This window comes from Chenopodium album, chromosome 2 (genome assembly GCF_948465745.1).
Source record: "Chenopodium album chromosome 2, dcCheAlbu1.1, whole genome shotgun sequence".
Taxonomy (NCBI): Eukaryota; Viridiplantae; Streptophyta; class Magnoliopsida; order Caryophyllales; family Amaranthaceae; genus Chenopodium; species Chenopodium album.
This window is the reverse complement of record NC_137835.1, coordinates 1,848,551-1,869,417: the sequence shown is the minus strand read 5'-3', so window position 1 is coordinate 1,869,417 and position 20,867 is coordinate 1,848,551. Positions and strand designations below refer to the sequence as shown.

Genomic DNA, 20,867 nt, shown 5'->3' with positions numbered 1-20,867 from the left:
TCAGAGACAAAGTCATGATCTTGGGATATAAAATATTCGAATCTTGCATTTAAATATTGATGTTCATGTATTTAAAAATGAATGCCAACAAAGTCTTCCTTGTTTTGATTAGTTTAGTTTATGGTCCTATTTTAACTTTGAAGTAATTATATGTAGCCAATGTAGGTTAGCAAGGGAACATAGTTAAAGGAATTTAAGACTTTTGAGTATCTCTAATTGTTCCTTTAATTCATTCTGTTAAGTAGAATTATGATCGAGGAGCCGATATAAAGATCTGTATGTGTATTGAATTAATGAAATGTGTACAATTTTTTCATGATATAATTTTTCTTTGAAGGCAGGACAATGAGAAAACAAAAAAATTTCATAGGACTTTAGGCCTGTGGCACATGTTGTTCTTGTCTGTAGGTTCGAGTACGCTATGCACGTGCCGTTTTTGAAAGTAGCATCTTCATTTACATTGTCATAATGTGCTTTAGGGTACTTCTAACCATCAACAAACATCTGAAACATGACCTATTTCACTATTTGACTTTTCCATGCATTGTACATTTTATAAAAACCCTGGTTGACCTGCAAATCTGCAATAGTGTTGGAACCTTTGTATTTGACACGTGCAAGCTGTAAATCTTGAAGAATAATGCCATTTTATGTCTGACATGCTCCAATGATAGGCCGTCTTGCCCAACAGAATTTGGAAAACTGACAGCTTAAAAGTATGATTTAATAATATGGAGAAGATATCTGGTACAACTAGGTACACACAATGACACAATGGTACCAATATAGTACTCCATTTCTTTAACTGTCAATGATCAAGCTGCTGACATATTGTTAGCATGAAATCCATAACTAATAACTACTTCAAAAGACTTATCCAATTATTCATAGAATGGGATGTTAGGAGTGCGTTCTCTTATCTGTAAGTTATAAGAATTTGGTTTTCTTCATGGGTTGCATGTATTCAAAGAATGGTGGGAATAACCTTGGTTATTGTAATAGCATCATTCTTGCTTCCGAAACACCTTGTAAGTATCTATAATCTTTTCACTCAAACATAGTAAAAAGGGGTGAGTTTGTGCCAAAGGAGTCCATGGAGAAAGGGTCTGCCCCTATAGCTCCTATGGATTCAAGAGCTACTTATCTCAGAGAAGAATAATTTTCTAAAGAGTTATCTTTTCCTACACGAGTCACAGTATTGAAAACCTATCTTCTTCCATGTGCTTTCTAGAAAAAGAGTTTTCTTGTGATCCTTTACTTTGGGTAGTTTGTAACAATCTCATGATTTTAGTCACAATTGATGCTGTATATTGGAGCTCTCTTTTTATTTATATATATATTTTTTTCTACTGTGGTTCAGTTTCTGCAAATGAAGTCGAGGCTCTACATGTACTTTATAGAAGACTTTGCAGCTCTGCTATTGACGAAGGCCAGATTAACAAGGTATATAGTTATTCACTTACTCTTATTTCCATGTTTCATTTACTTTTTTGCATAATGCTTTACAAAGTTAATCTTCAACAGTTTCTCTCTTTTGTTTCTCCTGTGATCCTCAAATTAATGTCTTCTGCTTCAGTTTATTTTAACATCTTCAGTGAGGGAGCATTTTAACAAATTTAATCTTTATTAAGTATACATATATAATTCTAAAATAGTGGAAAGGTATTTGATCGACAGTAGCATTCTTGATCTCCTTAGTTGACTTATATTTTAGCAAAGCAACAGTTGTTACTCAGCTGGACCTACTTTGGAGAATATTGATATTTTTTAGCATTCTTTTTGCAGAAAGAATTTCAGTTGGCTCTTCTTGGGAACTGCGGTCAACGAAACCTTTTCGTTGATAGGGTATGTGTTCCATCCTAACATTCTGTTTTTTCTTTTCTCTTCTTTTTCTTCTTTTTTATGAAGGGTCTTTTGTCATAATTACTACCTTTCTATATCACCAATGAAATAAAGGATCTTAAATTGTTTTTACATGATAAGATGTATGCCAATTTTACAACTTGTTGGACTTAGAACTAGGGAAAGGGAGGTGGATGAAAGTAATTTGTAGTGAGGTCAACGTCTAAATCATTGGCCTCACAATGCAGCAAATACACCATCAAAGCTGCAGCAAAGGAAAAGTTGGGCAAGAAAGTCTTATACTGAAATGGAAATGTAGGTATAACTTTTTCATCTTCCATCAACATACACTTGGAAGGCTTGAGAAGCATGATCTAAAGTTCCTGTTATTCAAGATTTACAGTTGCTGTTTCTTAAGATTTCCTTACTTTGTCATATCCCTATACTTATAAGATAGGAATCTTGCATCTCTCCAATCATCTTTTGTCTGTGCTATTTGGTCTGTGTCAGCAATTATTTATGATCTTATTACTTCTTAGTTATTTCAATTCTTTGCTCCAAAAATCGGTGTTTATATGTAGATGCTAATATATATACGAGACTAGTCTATGGCTGTTATTCATCAAGGAAAATATAGCTACTTTCTAAAACAGTAAAGAGAAGGAGAGACAAGGAGTATAAGGCATGTGTAAAAAATTTGGCGACCCTTTCTCTTAGAAGAATTTGTTTTCCTTCCCGCTATTAGGATAATTATTTTCAATACATTACTATTGTTTACCCTCTTGCACATATCTAATGTTGGAAAATCTAAAACCTGTTTCTTGGAAAAGGATCTCAATTCCCCTTTCTCTCCTCTAAGAAACAATACAGGCAGGCTGATTGAAGGAAATACATAGACTTATCTTTGTTTTAAATCAGCATCTGATCTTGTAATTACTAGTATCAGTTAAGTCTTAGATTTAACACGAGAAACCTGTATCTACCTCACACTAGTACGAAAATCTCACCGTTTTCCCAATGTTTCTTCCTATCAATCAATCAATCAATCAAAGCCTTAATCCCAAAAGTGGGGTCGGCTAACATGAACCAAATTTGATTATTCCGTGTAGTCATCAACATAAATCTTTCTCCTCCATCCCTTACGATCCAAAACTTCATCCTCACGTAAATCCATGCACTTCATATCCTTCCTCACTCCTTCCAACCAAGTCATCTTTGGTCTCCCTCTTCCTCGTTTAATCCCTCCATGGTCCCACTCTTCCACTCTTCGCACCGGTGCACCCTCGGGTCTCCGTCTTACATGTCCAAACCAACGCAGACGATTTTCCCTTAATTTATCTACAATGCCCGCCACACCTACTTTCTTGCGAATAACCTCATTTCTGATTCTATCTCTTAAAGTGTTTCCACACATCCACCTTAACATGCGCATTTCCGTAACCTCCATCTTTTTAATATGCTCTTTCTTAGAAGCCCAACATTCTGTACCATAGAGCAACACTGGTCTTATGGCAGTCCTGTAGAATTTTCCCTTCAACTTTAAGGGAATGCTGCGGTCGCATAGCACTCCCGTGGCCGCTCTCCATTTAAGCCACCCTGACTTAATCCTGTGGGTCACGTCTTGATCAATGTCACCATTCTTCTGGATGATCGACCCTAGGTACTTAAAACATTCACTCATGGTCAAATCCTTTCCATCCAAACTCACCACTTCATTGCTTGTCCCCCTCTGAGTGCCAAAACGACATACCAAATATTCAGTCTTACTCCGACTTAGCTTAAACCCTCTAGATTCCAACCTTTGCCTCCATTGCTCCAACTTGACATTAACCCCATCCTTAGTCTCATCCACCAAAACGATATCATCTGCGAACAGCATACACCATGGAACCTCATCTTGAATTGGTCTAGTTAATTCGTCTAGAACCGTTGCAAAAAGAAAAGGGCTTAATGCAGACCCTTGATGCAATCCGATTGTAATAGGGAAATCTTTTGTCAACCCTCCGCATGTCCTCACATTTGTTGACACATCCCGATACATATCCTTAACTAGGTCTACATACCTTCGTGGGATACCTTTCTTCAACATTGCCCACCAAAGTATCTCTCTTGGCACCTTGTCATATGCCTTCTCTAAATCAATAAAGACCATATGAAGATCTTTCTTCTTTACCCTATAAAACTCCATCATTTGTCTTATCAAATGGATTGCCTCCATAGTAGATCTCCCAGGCATAAAACCAAATTGGTTATCTGAAATGCTTGTGCATGCCCTCAACCTTTGTTCAATCACCCTTTCCCACAACTTCATAGTATGGCTCATAAGCTTAATTCCTCGATAGTTAGAACAATCTTGAGCGTCTCCTTTGTTTTTATAAACCGGGACCAAGGTGCTCTTCCTCCAATCTTGTGGGATCCTTGTAGCCGTCCATATCTTGTTGAAAAGGTTTGTTAACCAATCAATACCAATCTTACCCAAACACCTCCACACCTCTATCGGTACCCCATCAGGGCCAACCGCCTTCTTAGGTTTCATCTTCCTCAGTGCAATCTCCACCTCTACTCTCCTAATCCTTCGCACATACTCCATGTTGATTTCTTCATCACTCATAGAGGTATCTCCTATCACAACTCCATTACTTCCATTAAATAATTCATCGAAGTACCCCTTCCACCTGTCCTTGATGCCCTCCTCTTGCACTAGGACCATTTGGTTCTTATCTTTGACACACTTCACCATGCCAATATCCTTCCTTGCCTCTTGTCTTCTCTTTGCCATCTTATAAATGATCCTTTCTCCCTCCTTGGAATCAAGCTTTTCATAAACCTCCTGATATGCCTTTTCTTTTGCTTGGCGAACAGCTGCCTTTGCCTTACTCTTAGCCTCCTTATACGCTGCAAAGGTTTCATCACTCCTACATTTTCCTAAGGCTTGATAGCATTCCCTTTTTTGCTTAATTACTGCTTTCACCTCTTCATTCCACCACGAAGTATCTCTCTGTACCGAAGTTCTTCCCCTTACTTCCCCTAAGACCTCTTTGGCCACTCTTAGGAAACAGTTCTTCATTCGTAACCAGGTCATGTCCGGATCCACCTCTCCATCCCAATCCGCTTCTTCAATTACCTTTTCTGTAAAAACCTTAGCTTTTGCATCCCTTAGGGTCCACCATCTTATCCTTGGTTCTTCTTGTCTAACTTTTTTCTTCGCCTTCTCTTTCAGACGAATAGTCATTACCAATAGCCGGTGTTGGGTGACCACACTCTCCCCTGGGATAACCTTACAGTTTATGCAACTTTGTCTATCTATGCTCCTTGTGAGCAGGAAGTCTATTTGAGTTGCATTTGCTCCATTCCGAAAAGTTATCAAGTGTGAATCCCTCTTCTTAAACCAAGTATTAGCCAAAATTAAATCATATGATTGGGCAAAATCCATAATAGCTTCACCACCGGCGTCCCTCTGCCCATACCCAAAGCCTCCATGGACACTCTCATAGCCATCTCGGCTCGCCCCAACGTGCCCATTTAGATCTCCTCCAATATATAACTTCTCTGAGTGGTGGACACCCTGCACCACCTCGTCTAGGTCCTCCCAAAATTGTCGTTTCTCTTCTGCATCTAAACCCACTTGGGGAGCATAAGCACTGATAACATTCACAATCTCCTTGCCACATAGCAACTTCAGCCTTATCAACCTATCGTTCTTCCGATAGACCTCGATCACCTCTTTTGCCAACCTCTCATCGAGAACCACACCAACTCCGTTCCTAGCTCCACCATTCCTTGTTCTGTGGCTCGTTTCTTGCCCAACATACCATACCTTATACCCCAAAACCAAGCCTCGAGCTCCTTCTCCTGTCCATCTTGTCTCTTGGAGGCACATAAGGATAAAATAGTTAATATTATAGATATGAAAATTGAAGAAAAAATGAGCGTAAATATGTGTTTATATGTAGATGCTAAAGATTTATTGAAGGAAAATGCTGATTGGTGTTGATTTAAACAAAAATAGGCACTTAAGGGTTCTTCCATAATCCATAATTCATACATGTGCTTTCTGCAGTAAGGCATGGTAGGTCCCACTTAGAAGTGTTTTGCAAAGGAATACACTTCCTAGGCTCAGCCGGTCATGTCCCTCATGTTTTCTATAAATATCGTTTGTTCTGGATTAGTCTAATTTTTGTTGTTGTTAGCTAGGTATTTGCTTTATCTGAATAAAATGTGTTTAGCCACTCAAATGGAAAGTTATAGTAAGGGAAGTTGTACAAATAAAAATATATGCTCGGGTATGAGTACTTTTGGCTGCCAATGGACTTTAATTTAAAAAAGAGTGATGGTGATGATATTAAGGGAGTGTCCTACTTCTGTCTGTATACAAGATAAAATCCATGAGTGTAATAGGTTGAATATTGCTATTTTAACCTGTATTTTTTTTTTTTTTAGTATATCGTATAAATTCATAAAAGTGTTATAATTTAAATATGATCTTGTACCTTCTAAGCTCCTGAGTATTATTCTCTAATAGTCCCACATTTTGTTGGACCTACCTAGTGCCTCTAATCCCTACTGGATTTTTGTCAGTACACTGTTGTTTGAATAAAGTATTGTTGGCTTCTATTATTAGTTTGTTGTTATGGGTTTTAATGGACCTTGAACTATTTGCCGATTTTCCAACATTTCTATAACTTGTTACTTATTAGTGAAGAATGTCTGAACGTGTTTATTATGCAAGTTTCGCTTATTCAAATTCTAGAATTGTTGAATGGTGGATGGTTTTATCATAGATTCTCAACTGAACCTTTGGGTACAGTTGTACAAATGTACGCTATATAATGCTTATTAACAGACCTAAAGGTTGTGGTTAGCACAACCTTTTTTTAAATAGATTAAGTGCAACTATATACAAGGCTAGGGAAGTTGTAGAACACAGTTAAAGAATTATCGCATATTGGTAGGTGAAATTGATTAAGTGGCCAAACAGTTTTCTTTTGCCGGGATTAAGCTAGAGTATACTTTATTCATGGCATGGAGTCTCATTGCAGGTTTTCAAAATGTTTGATCTCAAGAATAATGGAGTGATTCGCTTTGAAGACTTTGTCCGATCATTGAGTATTTTTCATCCAAGCACTCCAGAGGCAGACAAAATTGCTTGTATGAAATTACTCCCTACTGCTAAATTTTCTTAGTTGACTTCATCCAAGCCTGAGTATAGATCATTTGTTTTTGAATTACAAAGAATGTTTTTGTGACTGATGTACAAGCTCCCAAAAGCTGTATGTTTCTTTCTAATATTTAAAAGATTGTTCCCTAAGTATTTACAAAAAGTTGTTGAGTAATCAGTAATTTACTAATTGCTTACAGAACTTCATAGCAACTAATGTACCAGGAATCATATTGCAGTTGCATTCAGCTTTTATGATGTACAGAACACTGGTTATATTGAGCGTGAAGAGGTAAACATGTAAACCATTTTGGAGTTATTATACTATATTGCCATTTAGTTCACAATACTGCCAAACTATAATGATTTATTCCCTGTTCAGCTTAATTTATGAGAGATAATATAGAGATTGGCTCATCATCAACGAAACACAGCTTCCCTATTTTTGTGTTTTTACATACTCTCTCCGTTCTCTACATTTGTTCAGGTTTTGGCACTCTTAGTGTAAAAATATAGAGGTGATGGGTTGATGAATTGGGTCCATGTAATAAAAAATAAGTAAAAGAGACAAGTTCCCCCACCGCCAAAAGTTGTGTCCATATAAGTCTTGTGTGAAAAAAGTTACCTGAAATCAGTGAAATGGAAGTGCATCAACTAATTAAAAAAAAGCCTAAATTGTAATGTGGAATTATTAGAGGATGGAGGGAGTAACTTTGCTGCTGCTACTGCTGTTGCTGTTGTCTCAGGACTTTTGATTACATCTGGATCTAATTTTGCTTCTGTGATATCTGATTCTCCAGTTGAAGGAAATGCTCCTGGCAATATTTGAGGAACTAGATGTGAAACCTTCTGATAACCTGGTTGAAACAATCTTAGAGAAGGTGCATACAGAATCTAAGTTCTTTAAGACTTACCAGTAGGCTGTCTTTATCTCTAATTTGTCACATAGAATGTAATTGTGGCCCCACATATATAATACTTAAATTGTTAGCTGGTATTTCATATGATCCCTTGGAGAAGAATTTTCTAATATTACAATATACTCGAGTAATTTGGATTGCTACCATCAACAACCACAAAATTTCTCCAATTGACAAGGGCCAGGGTTTGAGTGTGTACGGGTTTTTTGGATGCTGTGTTCTAATTACATGTTTGTTATATGGCAATAGACCTTTTTGGAAGTTGATCTTAAAAAAGATGGAAAGATTGATCATGAAGAGTGGAGAGAATACATGGCAAGCAACCCATTGCTCATGAAGAACATGACACTTCCTTGTTTAAAGTAAGTTCTGATATTCATGGATCTAATGTAAATTGTTAGCTTTTTCCAAGTTCCATCAAAGCTCTCTACCCCGTTGCTATTGCTTTAAGACTTGTGTGTTGTTTAAGCCTTTATAGATATTGTGCTTGCCTTGTTTTAAAGCATCCCCCACCAAACCAAGAGACCCCAGAGACGCCCTCATTTCGTCGGTTCCGCTTGTGCCCGCTTCGAAGTATTGGCCGTCACAAGCCCCGACTCCGCACTCGTCATTGTGTGCCCTCTTGAGACACCCTAGGTCCGTGTTGCTGTGTGCTCACGAACCACCTTTGCTTTAGGCTTGCGCCCTTGTCGCCAATAGACGAGAGCGCGCCGCACGATCCGGTGTTGAATCACTCGGACCGTGACAGCTCTCTCTGTTTCTTATTTTTATTACATATGAAACTTATGCAGCTAAGTTCACTGATTGCTATAAATATTATACTTTCAGGGAGCTGACAACTGCATTCCCAAGCTTTTTCATCAGCAGTGAAGTCTGTGATTTAGATCTAAGAGCTGAAGGGGATGTTAGTGGCTCAAACAGTAGCAAGTCTTCCAGCAAAAACCGAAATATCAGAATGTATCATTCGGTATGATCTGTATTTATTGCTGAGGAATGCTATGTGTTAGATTATATCAATTCATGTAATTTCTGCACATTAATGTGCTCCCCATGTGTACAAAATATTGATTGAATGAGTCCTGATGCTCATATATTATGAACAATGTTTTGACACTCCCATTTCTAGTGAAGTAATCATACAATATATTCTTTATATCAAAGTGTTAGTATCATTTAGTAGCAGATACTAGTCATATTCATACAATCAAGTAGACCTTGAATCTTAGAAATTGATAATGAGTGAGGACAATAATCTGATTTTGGAGATCATTTGGGGAAGCAGCGAGAAAGGTGGCTGTGGGTAACCCAGCCCCTGCAGCTAGTCAGTTGTTGCTTACTAGGCTTAAGGTACTGTATTTTGATGCTGGGGCTATCTGATAAAATAAACGCTAAGAGGCCTTTGGAAACTCATTTCCAACTTGCAATGAAGCTTGTAGCTACAAGTTCATTTGTATAGACTATGGTATTTGTACTAACGGACCTTTAGTCGTTCTTATGGATGTAAAGCACTAAAAGGAACAATTGAATCATTCTAGATACTCATCTTGCATCTATGACTCTTTGTAAGCTCCTTAAGTGGAAAAAATCCTCTTATGTAGTTTCGTGCAAAGACATAGAGACCAATACTCTGAAATTTCAATCTGACAAGTATGGATTATTTTCTGACCTGAGATTTTATTCCATTGTCATGTTAAAATTTCTGTATCTGGAATCATGCCGCTTACTGATAAAATTGATACTTATTGTTTGCCATTAATTTGTGCTTTGTGTGCTCTTCATCATCAATATTATAGTTTCTGTAAATGAAGAGGAAGCCTTGTATGCTCTTTACTAGAGGCTGAGCAGTTTTATAGTTGATGATGGCCTCATTTATGAATCTTCTGAGAAATAATGAGTCTATTTTAAACCTTAATAATCTACACGATCAGTTTTAGTCTTTCATGTGGCTGTCTGCTAATGAGTGACTATCATGCCCCTCCAACATTTAGTTTGAATCATTTCAACAGGTGCTTCTAGGTAAAAATGGAGAGCCAGATCACTTTATAGACAACGACAGTCAAAAATAAATAAATTATGCTGGTAAATTCCTTTTGATTCATATTTCTAGTGAAGCAAGATGCTGGTTCTGATTAGAAGTGAATTTGTCCATGCATGGTTCAGATCACACTTGTGAAAAGGATGCGGCTTATATGCCAGATAAGAAGCCTTTTAGCAAAATGCTCACAGCCTTCTGTTATTCAGCACTATAGGTAATTTGCAGTAATATTACTGCGTATTTAGAGGATATGCTTAGTGACACCTTGTATGCAATCAAGTTTCTAGTTCCGCGTTTCATACAAATCAATTTTTGGTCTTTGCTTACAGATTTATGACATACTGCGAAAGATATGAAGCCGGATCATTTTGTAGACAGGGTATGTCAGTATGTGTCATTAAACTTCTATAACTTCTTTTCAGAGGAATGTGTTGCAAAATGTGATTAGATTATGCTGAAGGAATGCACTTTCAGTAAATGTTTCATTGGAATTTCCTACGTTGCAGATCATTGAATTTATGTTATTGTAAACGTTTTTTTTTTAACTCGTGGAATCTGATTGCAGCAGGTTTTTGATTTGTTTGATCTCAAACATAATGGGGTACTCAAAAAAGAAATTTTGTATAGTCACTCTGTATTTCCCACCCCAAGTCTCCTGCGGAAGACAAGATATTATGTAATAAGCTTATTCAGAGTTCTAAACCTTAATCTGTTTGGATTGCAAGAGTGATGATATCCTTTGCAAACTATTATTCCTAGGTAAGTAGCTAGTTTTCGGTTACATTATTTACTTGGCTATCTTTCCAGGATCCTTTTCTTGATTATAATATACTACGCAATAAATAAAAGTAAAACAAAAAAAACAGCCATTGCTCCCTATACTTGGTAGCATTTTTGTGATGCTAATTTACATAAGAATCTTTTTGTGTGTTATATTGAACTGAAGAGGTAATCTTCAGGTCTTTCTTTTATTCTGACATTTATTTTCACCTTGAAACTTAGATTTCTTTAACATTCTCTCTAACGAGACTTATAAGTTTGCCATTATACAAGATATAATCAAGTTACACTGGTTTAATACTCATAATAGATTTATTCATTCTGTCATTCACGAAGAAATTAGCATATATACTGTCATTAAGTCTGTTTAAATTATTCTTCTGGTCTTCTAGTTTTGTAATTATAATCTTCACAGGTGATCAAGCAAAGGAATTTCGAAATGTTGTCCTGGCTATAAAACTACCAGATGATATTGTTGAAGCAATATTGGAATCATATTCACATGGAGCTGATTCTGTATCAGCTTTTATATTTTCAATGGCCAACAGGGAATGAGATTTATATGGTGCTGTTATATGTGTAGGCCTTCATCGAAGCAGATTCCAATCTAAATGGAAGGATTGACCTAGATGAATGGAGTGGCTTCGTGTTTAGGAATCCATCACTGCTGAAAAACATGACGCTTGCTTATTTAATGTACGTCTTTAGTCACACATCTATTAGTACAATAATAGACGGTTTTCTTTTCCTAAAACATCAGTGTTGAAGTTTAAGCATCAGACTGATCAAAACTGTAATGAAAAACCGTGCTGAAGCTTGGAAGATCACCGGCTACAATGTAATAGCATCAGGTTGAAATCAAATCCTTAGGCAGCTTTTGTTCAGAATATTGCCCTGCACGGAAGCATCATTCCATCAACCTAGCTATTGTATGGATATCGACAACAACTCAGATTTTTATATGGCTGTTTGTCAATTGTCATCAATTGATTAGTTGGTTATAATGTTGTATATCTGTACATATTCTTTGTCCTGAACTTGTGATCATAGATTTGGCAAACAGGAGAATATATACCATAACTTGTTGAAATGATCATTGTGAAGATATACAGCACATCTCTACATTCTTTTATGAAAGTAAAAAGATCAAGCATGAGCTGCTAAATTAAAATCTTTGAAGAAAAGGGATTGATATTTGTTATAAAGGAGGAATCAGATTCCTAGCAAAAACCATATGAACACGCAACAAAGTTACCTGGCCAAAAATAATTTTAGGAATATTTTGACGCTGATCAGTCAGCGGTTATAAGCTAACCATGTCAACCTCATACATTATGACAAAACAAATAACGAAAAGATAATTACCAAAAACATACTTCCTCTGTTTTTTTTTTAAATGCAACCTTGACCCGCACAAGGCTTTATGCGATTTAGCGCTTTTTGTAAAAAAAAAATTGTGTAAGTGAAATTTGTAAAGGAAATGAGGATTAAAAATGATAACAAATTGATGGTGCGGGACTGTTTTATGTAGAAGTAAGGGATGTGAAAGGAAAAAACATACGGGTATTAAAAAAAGTGTAAATTAGGGTTTGATATGATTTTACAAATTATGTTTATAACAACTGGGTCATTTATAACCTAAGTACCTAACCCTATGAGTCTATGACAATATAAATAGAGGTGCATGAAAAAAAAAAAAATTATATTTTATTACTAGTTAGGACATGTAACAACTTTTTCCGGGCATTCTAAGAACCTAAGGTAGCATATTTGCATATGTGACAAATAATTCTAGATAGAAGGAACAACCGATTATATAACTCATTAGGGAGTAATACAAAAAAGAAGTAATGGAAAGATTTACAGTAATAACCCATTAAGCCAAATTTCTGACTTTCCATATATTCTGTATACAATTGCTGCAGAGAGTCAGAGACTACCTTCCTTCTAAACAACTGTACCTTTGTGCTGCTTTTCCTTTGAATACTTGATGAGAAACCTCTGAGCCTTGTGTCACTATTTCCAACCATCTCAGAGTCTAATAGTTCATGCTACCAATTAGGCATTTGTCCTCAGAACAGACACAGTATTTCACAATTTCGCAATCTTCCTAGAGCAGTCAGCCAACAAATAAACCAATGGGTGGCTGTTGCATGAAAGAGAGGAGTAGAAGTAAAGATTCAGCTGTTTTGGCAGCTCAAACTCATTGTAAGCTACAATCATAACTTACTCTTTTCGATCATATATATACATACCCTTGTTGAGTTGTTGATCTAAGTTTGATGGGTCAAATTACAGTTAGTGTGACTGAGGTGGAGAGCTTATACGAGTTATACAGAAGGTTGAGCAGCTCAATAGTTGATGACGGCTTCATTAGCAGAGTTAGATTTACATCATACTTCAAAATGCTTTGATCTTCTTTCAAAAAAAGAGTAGAAAGTGTATAAAACAGCTTCCATATTTTTCTTCAGAGTTGATGTTAGCATTTTTACGTGCAGGAAGAATTTCAAGTTGGGTTGTTTAGAGACAGAAGAGAACAAAGTATTTTCACTGACAGGGTAAACTTATCAGTACTCACCTGCTTTTGATAAGAGAAGTGCATTCAGCAATGCCAAGATCCATACTTGCATTTTAATTTTTTGCTCACTTTTAGCAGATGTTCAATCAGTTTGATTCAAAGCATGACGGGATGATAGATTTTGAAGAGTTTGTCCAAGGTTTAAGCATTTTCCATCCAAATGCACCACAGACTGAAAAAGCTACCTGTAGGGTTGTCACTTCTATCTCCGTGATCAATTAAGATTATTTGCTCCCTGCTGCATGCATTTGGTTGACAGGTTTTAATGGTTTGTTTCCAATGCGGCAATATCAGTCACATTTCAGCTATACGACATATGGGAAACAGGTTACATAGAGCCCGAAGAGGTTTGTTGAAGTGAATTTTCTTACAGTTTACCATCTAATATCTGCAAGCAGCATTAATTTTGAGAAGGGCACAAAACAATCACAAGAATTTAGTTTTCATATGGCATAATGTGACAGGTGAGAGTGATGATTTTGGCCTTTCTAGACGAGTCTGATTTGGTCCTTTCAGACGACATCATCCAAGGAATAATTGACAAGGTCATCATTATGCTTGCCTAATAGTTAGAAGCAAATCATGATATCACAGATCTAATATGATTTTCATCCTTCTGTTTCCATAGACATTTGAAGAAGCAGATTCTAAAGGTGATGGGAAGATTGATCTGGAAGAGTGGGAGGGTTTTGTGGCTAGAACTCCTTCCATACTGAAGAATATGACAATTCCATATTTAAAGTATAGTTTTACAGTTTGTTCAATTTCACCACAAAAGATTTAATGTGTGACATTGCTACCAGAAATCATTATATTTGTCTTCATTTTTACAGGGACATTACAACAGCATTTCCAAGTTTTGTGCAGAGGAATGATACAGACGAAAAGATTTACTAAGAAGCATATATGAAGAACAATATTATCATATATCTATGTAATTATCAAGAAACTATACAAAATTTTCTCACATAGGAGGGTGTTAGTGCAGAACTCCAGAAGCTATACAGTATAATATACTTTTACCAATTTTTGTCACTTGGAAAACAAACACATGTATCTTGAGGTTGCAGAGAGAAGCACCTTCAGAGCGAGATATATCCTCCGTGTTTATCTATCCAGAAGAAAGCATGTCCTTCATGTTCATAGGGTAGCACATATTTGAATGCAATCCAGACCAGATATTATCAGCCAATATCGAATTGACTGCAGCCGTTGGATGAAACTGATCCCACCAAATGTGGGTAGAAGCATTATTGCAAGCCATTTCAGGAGACAAACACATAATCCAGCCCCTGTATCTTCCTAACCCACAGCATGCATCAGTTGTAACTTGGAGCCCTGCATAAACCAATTATTTATGGTTCAGTGTTTTGAGAAGCATATATGATGGTATTGATCAATCAGAAAGATGTAATGTTTTACATTACCATAATGTTCATGGTTCTGTATGATATCCATAGCACCTTCATACATATCACAGAAAATGATTTTGGAATCGGAAAGCTCCTTGTTTAGCTCCTGAATCATGTATCTCATCACAAAGTTGAACTCCATTATCATGTTGTTGATTTCTTGGATGCACTCCCCATTCTTGCTTCTGTAGCGCCATAGGTAGTGAGGAGCGCATCCCATAGGTGCAATTCCCATTACCACCACTTTCCTCACATGTGCAGTGTGTAGATTCTTTTAAACCATATGTTAGGAAAACAATCAGTAAATATATCAATCTGTATAGAGTTCCCAAACCAATCTACTATGACAATATATTTTTATATGAAATTATTAGTATGATAATAATCAGAATTACCTTGATTTCCTGCTTCAATGAGGTTGAAAGGAAATGGTTGAAACTCCAGGGACTGTACACTGATTGGATACCAGATACATTTTGGAGATAGAAATGTATGTAGTCATTGGTTCCAATAGAAATATAGAAGATTGAATCAGAGATGAGACGCACTGCAGCATCTTCACCCATGCTCATCATGAACAGCTGAAATGTATCAGTGGCCTGCTGTATTTGCTGAGCTAAGGATACGCGCTGTCCCTGCAAGAATTATTTCAGAAAAAGATCAGTGGATGTCAGATATAAGGATGCAGTAATTTGGGCACTGAAAGACCTATGTTTCATGACCCATGAAAATCCATAAAATAACACATGGTCATGTTTACAACCTGTTGATGATCTTTCAAGGAAACATTACAAAGTAGTAAACGATTATACTAACAAAATCCTAGGAGCATCATCTGCATCATACCAAATAACACATACCTTACAAACTCGACTCAGGTGACAATACATATTCTACCCTATTCTATTTGCCATATGATTAATTACTTGACTGCCATAAATCACTGCAATTTGCAACCACTTTTGTTTTTGTAAAAAACTTAAAAATGCATCCTAGATTTCTAACACACCACTAACAGGTCTAACACGGAGTAGCCTACTTTAGCTTCACAGATAACAGTTTTGTTATGACATTACTCAGTGCACAATGCATTTACAAATTCCAATGATGAAACTATAAGTCACTGTACAAAGTAAATGTAGTCGAATATTCATTTCCTTGTTGGTTAATCCATTTAGGCGCCGATGTTTCCTAGATTGCCTAGACTAAATTTCAGCCAAACATGTTTAATTTCACCTTATTTTAGCAGAACAGTATTAAATGATTAGTCCTGCCCATTAGGGCTTAATCTATGTTCAACCAAAAAAGCTGTAAATAATTAGTTTTAAAGCAAATTAGCCAGAAAATTAACTATGTATAGGTTTTTACCAGATCTGTTCCACTTGAGAAAATAATTCCAGCTCCAGCAGAAGCATAATTCACCCCATGAATCAAATCATCAATGCTCCCAGATTGTCCTAGATAACTTGGCACAAATGGAAGCCCTAATCGCAAAGCTAAACAACACGATAATCCAAGTTAATTAATCAGTAAAATGAAAGAATTCTGAAATCTCAGCTACTAAAAATCCTACAAAAACCCCACCAAATTAATTCCTTCATAAGCTATATAATCCCTCAAAAACCCAGAAAGTAAGCATGATGTATTGATGAAAAATTCATGAAGAACCCCAAGATTTATAAACATCCGGAAGTGAAATTCATCAAGAAATGGGAAACTACAGATACCCAGAAGCAAATTTCAGCTTAAAATCAAAATCAAGAAATAACCCAGAACTTAAAAGTATGATAAATAAAACAATCATGGGTTAAATTGAAAATTAATACCTAGAAAATCAACAGGAATTCTGCCATTGCAGAATCTTCCAGTAGGTTGATGAGTATCAAAGTCTCTACCATAAGGAAGACGGTCGGCACGAGCGAAAGTCCCAAGAAAGTTATTGTTCCCACAATCAACAGAAGAATCTCCGAGCACGAATAACGCTGGAACAAGCGTGGATCCATTGGCCGGCGACGGCGAAGTGGGTGGTAAGGAAAGAGGGAAGTGGATGTTCATATTGTATAAGTCTTGGAAGTAAGTTTCATCGATTAGTTGTTGTGGGTATTCAAGGGAGTTTGCTGAGGGTGTGAAAATGAGGAGAGTGAGAAGAGAGAAAATGGAGGTTTTGAGCGCCATTGTTGAAGGAAGAGAGAGAAACAGAGTGAGTTCTTGGCGGGTATGTTACTATGTTTAGATGATGATTGGAGATTGAATTTGTTGTGAAGAAATGGGAAGAAAAAAAAAAAAGGGTGGGAAATTGGGATTTTGGGGTTTGTTTTGATGTTAAGAGCTATTTACCCCTTTATTTTTTTTTATTTTTTTTTTATTTTTTTTTTTTTCCGATAAGGAGAAGAATTCTGACCGAATCTCAAGTCAAACACTTTGAGGTTGAGGGAGAACGGTAAGGGACCCCCACCCTCAAAGGGTATCTGGTGGGGATAGAACTCTCAACTTCAAGGTTGGAAAAAACCAAACGTTAGCAGTATTCAATTAATTTATCTGGCAAGGGGGCCCACAAAGCAATTGATTGACAAAGTTTCATTAATCAAGCTGATTGCTTGGGGCGCCATGTTATTGTTGCTACCGTGAACTCGTGAAGTCAAACAAAGGGCAATTAGATTAAGGCCATGTTCTCTTCACCTTAAAAAAAAGTATTAAATAAAAATAATTTCAGTTCAGTAAAAATAAGTTTAGTTCAGTAAAAATAAGTTTAGTTCAGTAAAATTAATTTTGGTTCAATAAAAATAATTTCAGTTCAGTAAAAATAAGTTCCAGTTCACTAAAATTCAATTTTCTTAAATAAGAATTATAATAGAAAATCAGTAAAAATAATTTCAGTTCAGTAAATTTAAGTTCAGTTCAGTAAAAATAATTTCAGTTCAGCAAAATTAAGGTGGATCAAATAGGGCCTAACAAAATAACTAAAAGGGTTCGTTTGACATCACTTTGGTTTTCTATTTTTTAGTTTTTTGTTTTTTAAAATTATATGATATCATATCATATAACTAATATATAAAGTTAAACTTTTAGCCAAGTCACGAGGCAACGACACTTGGCGTTCCAACTTTTTGCCAAGTGTCGTGCCATGTTGGATAGAATTAAATAGACAAAGTTTTTTTTTTAAAAAAAAGTTGGTTTAGAATTCTATTTGGATAAAATTTTAGAATAAAATAGTTAGTTTAGAGTTTTATTTTTGATAAAATACGAATATATCAGATGTACAAATTGAATTATAATTTTATTCAAAAAAATTATTACATTATAATTCTGAAAAATTATCATAAAAATTTATTTTTATATCATAACTTTTTTTGAGTGAAGGAAGTAGTTTAAAGCGTAAAACATCCATTTATAATCTATACTAATTGGTTAAAATAATATACTTCACAATCCAATTGAATTTTATTACGATCTAGACCTGTCAATTAGGATTGGGTCATGAGTCATCTTAAATTGGGTCACTTCAGGCAGGGCCGTAGCATTGATTTTGGGGGCCCTGTTCTAAATCGAAAAAGAGGCCCTTAATAATGTAAATATTATACTACGAAACGAAGTATTTTTTATCTATAATTTAGATAATGCACAATTTTCTTATATTACATTACAAAATGAAAATGCTTTTGTATAACAATGATATATTCAATTATGTAAAATTAATTCAAATATTTTATTCATGTTAATATATCAACTAAATATAACATCATAATTATAATAATAATGTCACATATACAATTATAGGTCCGTAGAAAACTAGAAACAACCAATTAAGATTCTAATCTTTAACATACAAGTTGCAAAATAAAAAATAAAAAATTCATCCAACTGTGAAATAATAGTAATGATTAAGATACCGCATAATTGCATTCATACAATTTATACATGCCCGTAGAAAAATTAGAAGCCAGGAGTCTAGAACCGTATAAAAAAAATCAATTAAAATTGCTTCAATTGATATTATCAAACCAGAACATTAAAAAAATTGAAATAAAATAAACATCAAAATTTTACCTTTAACCAATAGACAAAGTAGGAATCAATGAAATCAGTCATTCAAAAAGCTATCAAAACAATATCCCCAAGTGAAGTTCCAATTGGTTTTTGTTTTTGTTTGATTGTGTATCAATTGAGAATTAGATGAAATAATCATGGAAAATCAAATATAATTAATTGTTCATTGCCAATGTGATAGAAGAAAAAACGTTTGAATTTGACTGAGTATATGTAATTTTCCATTAAAAATCCTTGAATGGAGAAATTATTTTCCATGGAATTGAATTGATTTAATTAAGATACTACAATACTAATTTAAATTGATGAAGGAATTTGAAAAGTTGTAGAAATTAATACGAAGCTTGAATAAAGGGAGGAAAATGTTTTTGATGAAAATAATAGCGTGATTTGCTACATTGAAATTTGACGGCGTTATAAATAAGAAGACTAACAAATATTCCGTATACAATCAATAGTTAAAAATTAAAAAAAATAAAAAAAAAATTATTAAAAAAAATGGGCCCTCTTAAAATTAGAGGCCCTGTGCAAGAGGGCACCTTGCACACCCTCTTCTACGGCCCTGACTTCAGGTTACGAGTCAAGAATGTTCAACCTTTGCCCAAAGTTTTGGGTTCAGATCAACCCAACGGGCTTTGAACATTTATTTTATTTAATTTATTTTTTGCTAATTTTTTTGATTTAATTTTTAATGTATTAAATTAAATCGAACATTTTCACCAACATTATTATTAGTCATTACATGGCTATTAAATATCAAATTGTCACAAAAGCATATCAATTCCTTACGAATTTTGTATCAATAATTAAAATTTATCTTAAAATTCAATAAACAACCCGGGCGTCGCACGGGACACAAAACTAGTATGTTATATAATGAATAAAAAATAGTCAAAATATTTAAAATCGATTTAAAAAACTGACAATAGAAAAGTTGAACACTTTTTTCTTGTTTCTTTCTTTTTGGTAAAAAAAAAAAAAAAAAAAAAAAAAAAAAAAAAAAAAAAAAAAAACTGAAAATTGAAAAAAAAAATGCCAAACATGCCCTTAAGTAATGTTTAATTAAGTTGGTTTAGTGTAGCAATTACTAAAATAATACCTATTTTTAATGGTATTATTTGAAAGAAAGATAAAAATTAGGCTCTGTTCTCTTCACCTTAGTTTTGCTAAACTGAAATTATTTTTATTGAACTTAAATTATTTTTGCTGAACTTAAATTATTTTTATTGATTTTTATTTTTTTTAAGAAAACTGAATTTTACTGAACTAAACTTATTTTTAATGAATTGAAATTATTTTTACTTATATTATTTTTTAAAGGTGAATAGAATAGGGCGTCAGTGATAGCATTTGGTAAATCTCACAAGCAACGGCCCAACGCACCACGACTCAGATAACTTAAAATTTCCTTCCCTCTTAAGGCTTTCTCTCTCCTAGGGTTAATGGTTTTATTTATGTAATTCGGGCGCAGTAAGAGAAAGGTCTGGAGAGAGGAGGGAAAAGAATGATGGCGGAAAAGAGAAGAGTGTTGAAGAATAAGATAATAGTAGAGGGGTTGCTGGTTGATGACATGAAAGTAAGAGACAGTATATTTGCTCCATATATAACTAGTCAAAGTTGGGATATAGTTGTGTCAAAAAAAAAAAAGGATATAGTTTACTACGTTTTGGATCTCATCAGTGATGAAGTTTCATCACTTCCTAGTACCACGGTAGATTATGGTGCAAGTCCTTCCATGGCTGTTGTGGGATCTCAACTTTATAGTTTTGAGAATCGCTGTGTAGGTAGGAAAGGTAATCAGGATTATAATGAAACAACTGATCAGCCGAAACCAAACCCAAAAACTAGGAAAGGTAGGAGGAAGATGATTCAGCAACAAAAGGGGTTTATACATCTTATTGCCTAGATATGACCAAACCTCTGCAAGGTTGGAGGCGAGTTAACCTTGGGGTAGATCCTTTGCTGCCAATGTCTGTGATCACGTTTGGTGGGAAGATTTATGTTTTTTCAAACCCTAAACTCTCTTTTATTTGCGAGGTTTACGATCCTCAAAGGAAGGAGTGGCGTCGCTTGAAGTCGCCTCCATTCCCGCCAT

The 20,867-nt window shown here is 35.2% G+C and overlaps 3 protein-coding genes across 4 annotated transcripts; 2 read left to right on the top strand and 1 right to left on the bottom strand.

The window, feature by feature from the left end:
• Window positions 1–703: 703 nt before the first annotated feature.
• Window positions 704–9,154, top strand: LOC145579130 (calcineurin B-like protein 7). Of its 2 annotated transcripts, none has more exons than XM_081636403.1 (8): window positions 704–1,028; window positions 1,361–1,443; window positions 1,786–1,845; window positions 6,882–6,990; window positions 7,240–7,292; window positions 7,801–7,881; window positions 8,170–8,282; window positions 8,749–9,154. In XM_081636403.1, the coding sequence occupies exons 1-8, from the start codon at window positions 950–952 to the stop codon at window positions 8,891–8,893; spliced, it is 723 nt and encodes a 240-aa protein (XP_081492529.1). In that variant the 5' UTR covers window positions 704–949; the 3' UTR covers window positions 8,894–9,154. The 2 variants fall into 2 exon arrangements, with proteins under 2 accessions (XP_081492529.1, XP_081492533.1); XM_081636407.1 differs by lacking the exon at window positions 8,749–9,154 and adding an exon at window positions 8,424–8,717.
• Window positions 9,155–12,608: 3,454 nt separating this feature from the next.
• On the top strand, window positions 12,609–14,278 carry LOC145579120 (calcineurin B-like protein 3). Its single transcript, XM_081636398.1, has 8 exons — window positions 12,609–12,943; window positions 13,034–13,116; window positions 13,234–13,293; window positions 13,392–13,500; window positions 13,608–13,660; window positions 13,778–13,858; window positions 13,942–14,054; window positions 14,147–14,278. Exons 1-8 carry the CDS (start codon window positions 12,874–12,876, stop codon window positions 14,208–14,210), a joined length of 633 nt encoding a protein of 210 aa, XP_081492524.1. The 5' UTR covers window positions 12,609–12,873; the 3' UTR covers window positions 14,211–14,278.
• A 146-nt stretch (window positions 14,279–14,424) lies between these two features.
• LOC145579112 (GDSL esterase/lipase At5g08460-like) lies at window positions 14,425–17,033 on the bottom strand. The gene is made up of 5 exons (XM_081636386.1): window positions 16,552–17,033; window positions 16,094–16,221; window positions 15,121–15,360; window positions 14,741–14,996; window positions 14,425–14,651 (listed from the first exon to the last, which is right to left on the bottom strand). The coding sequence occupies exons 1-5, from the start codon at window positions 16,898–16,900 to the stop codon at window positions 14,425–14,427; spliced, it is 1,200 nt and encodes a 399-aa protein (XP_081492512.1). The 5' UTR covers window positions 16,901–17,033.
• Between the last annotated feature and the right edge of the window lie 3,834 nt (window positions 17,034–20,867).

Excerpts from the sequence above, each read along its gene's own strand:
- LOC145579130 (XM_081636403.1), top strand. The coding sequence starts at position 950 with ATGGGTTGCATGTATTCAAAGAATGGTGGGAATAACCTTGGTTATTGT. Across the intron at positions 1,029-1,360 it reads TCTTGCTTCCGAAACACCTT|TTTCTGCAAATGAAGTCGAG; the intron begins GTAAGTATCTAT and ends ACTGTGGTTCAG. Across the intron at positions 8,283-8,748 it reads ATGACACTTCCTTGTTTAAA|GGAGCTGACAACTGCATTCC; the intron begins GTAAGTTCTGAT and ends TTATACTTTCAG.
- LOC145579120 (XM_081636398.1), top strand. The coding sequence starts at position 12,874 with ATGGGTGGCTGTTGCATGAAAGAGAGGAGTAGAAGTAAAGATTCAGCT. Across the intron at positions 13,661-13,777 it reads GTTACATAGAGCCCGAAGAG|GTGAGAGTGATGATTTTGGC; the intron begins GTTTGTTGAAGT and ends ATAATGTGACAG. Across the intron at positions 14,055-14,146 it reads ATGACAATTCCATATTTAAA|GGACATTACAACAGCATTTC; the intron begins GTATAGTTTTAC and ends TCATTTTTACAG.
- LOC145579112 (XM_081636386.1), bottom strand. The coding sequence starts at position 16,900 with ATGGCGCTCAAAACCTCCATTTTCTCTCTTCTCACTCTCCTCATTTTC. Across the intron at positions 16,222-16,551 it reads AATTCCTGTTGATTTTCTAG|CTTTGCGATTAGGGCTTCCA; the intron begins GTATTAATTTTC and ends CGTGTTGTTTAG. Across the intron at positions 14,652-14,740 it reads ACAGAACCATGAACATTATG|GGCTCCAAGTTACAACTGAT; the intron begins GTAATGTAAAAC and ends TGGTTTATGCAG.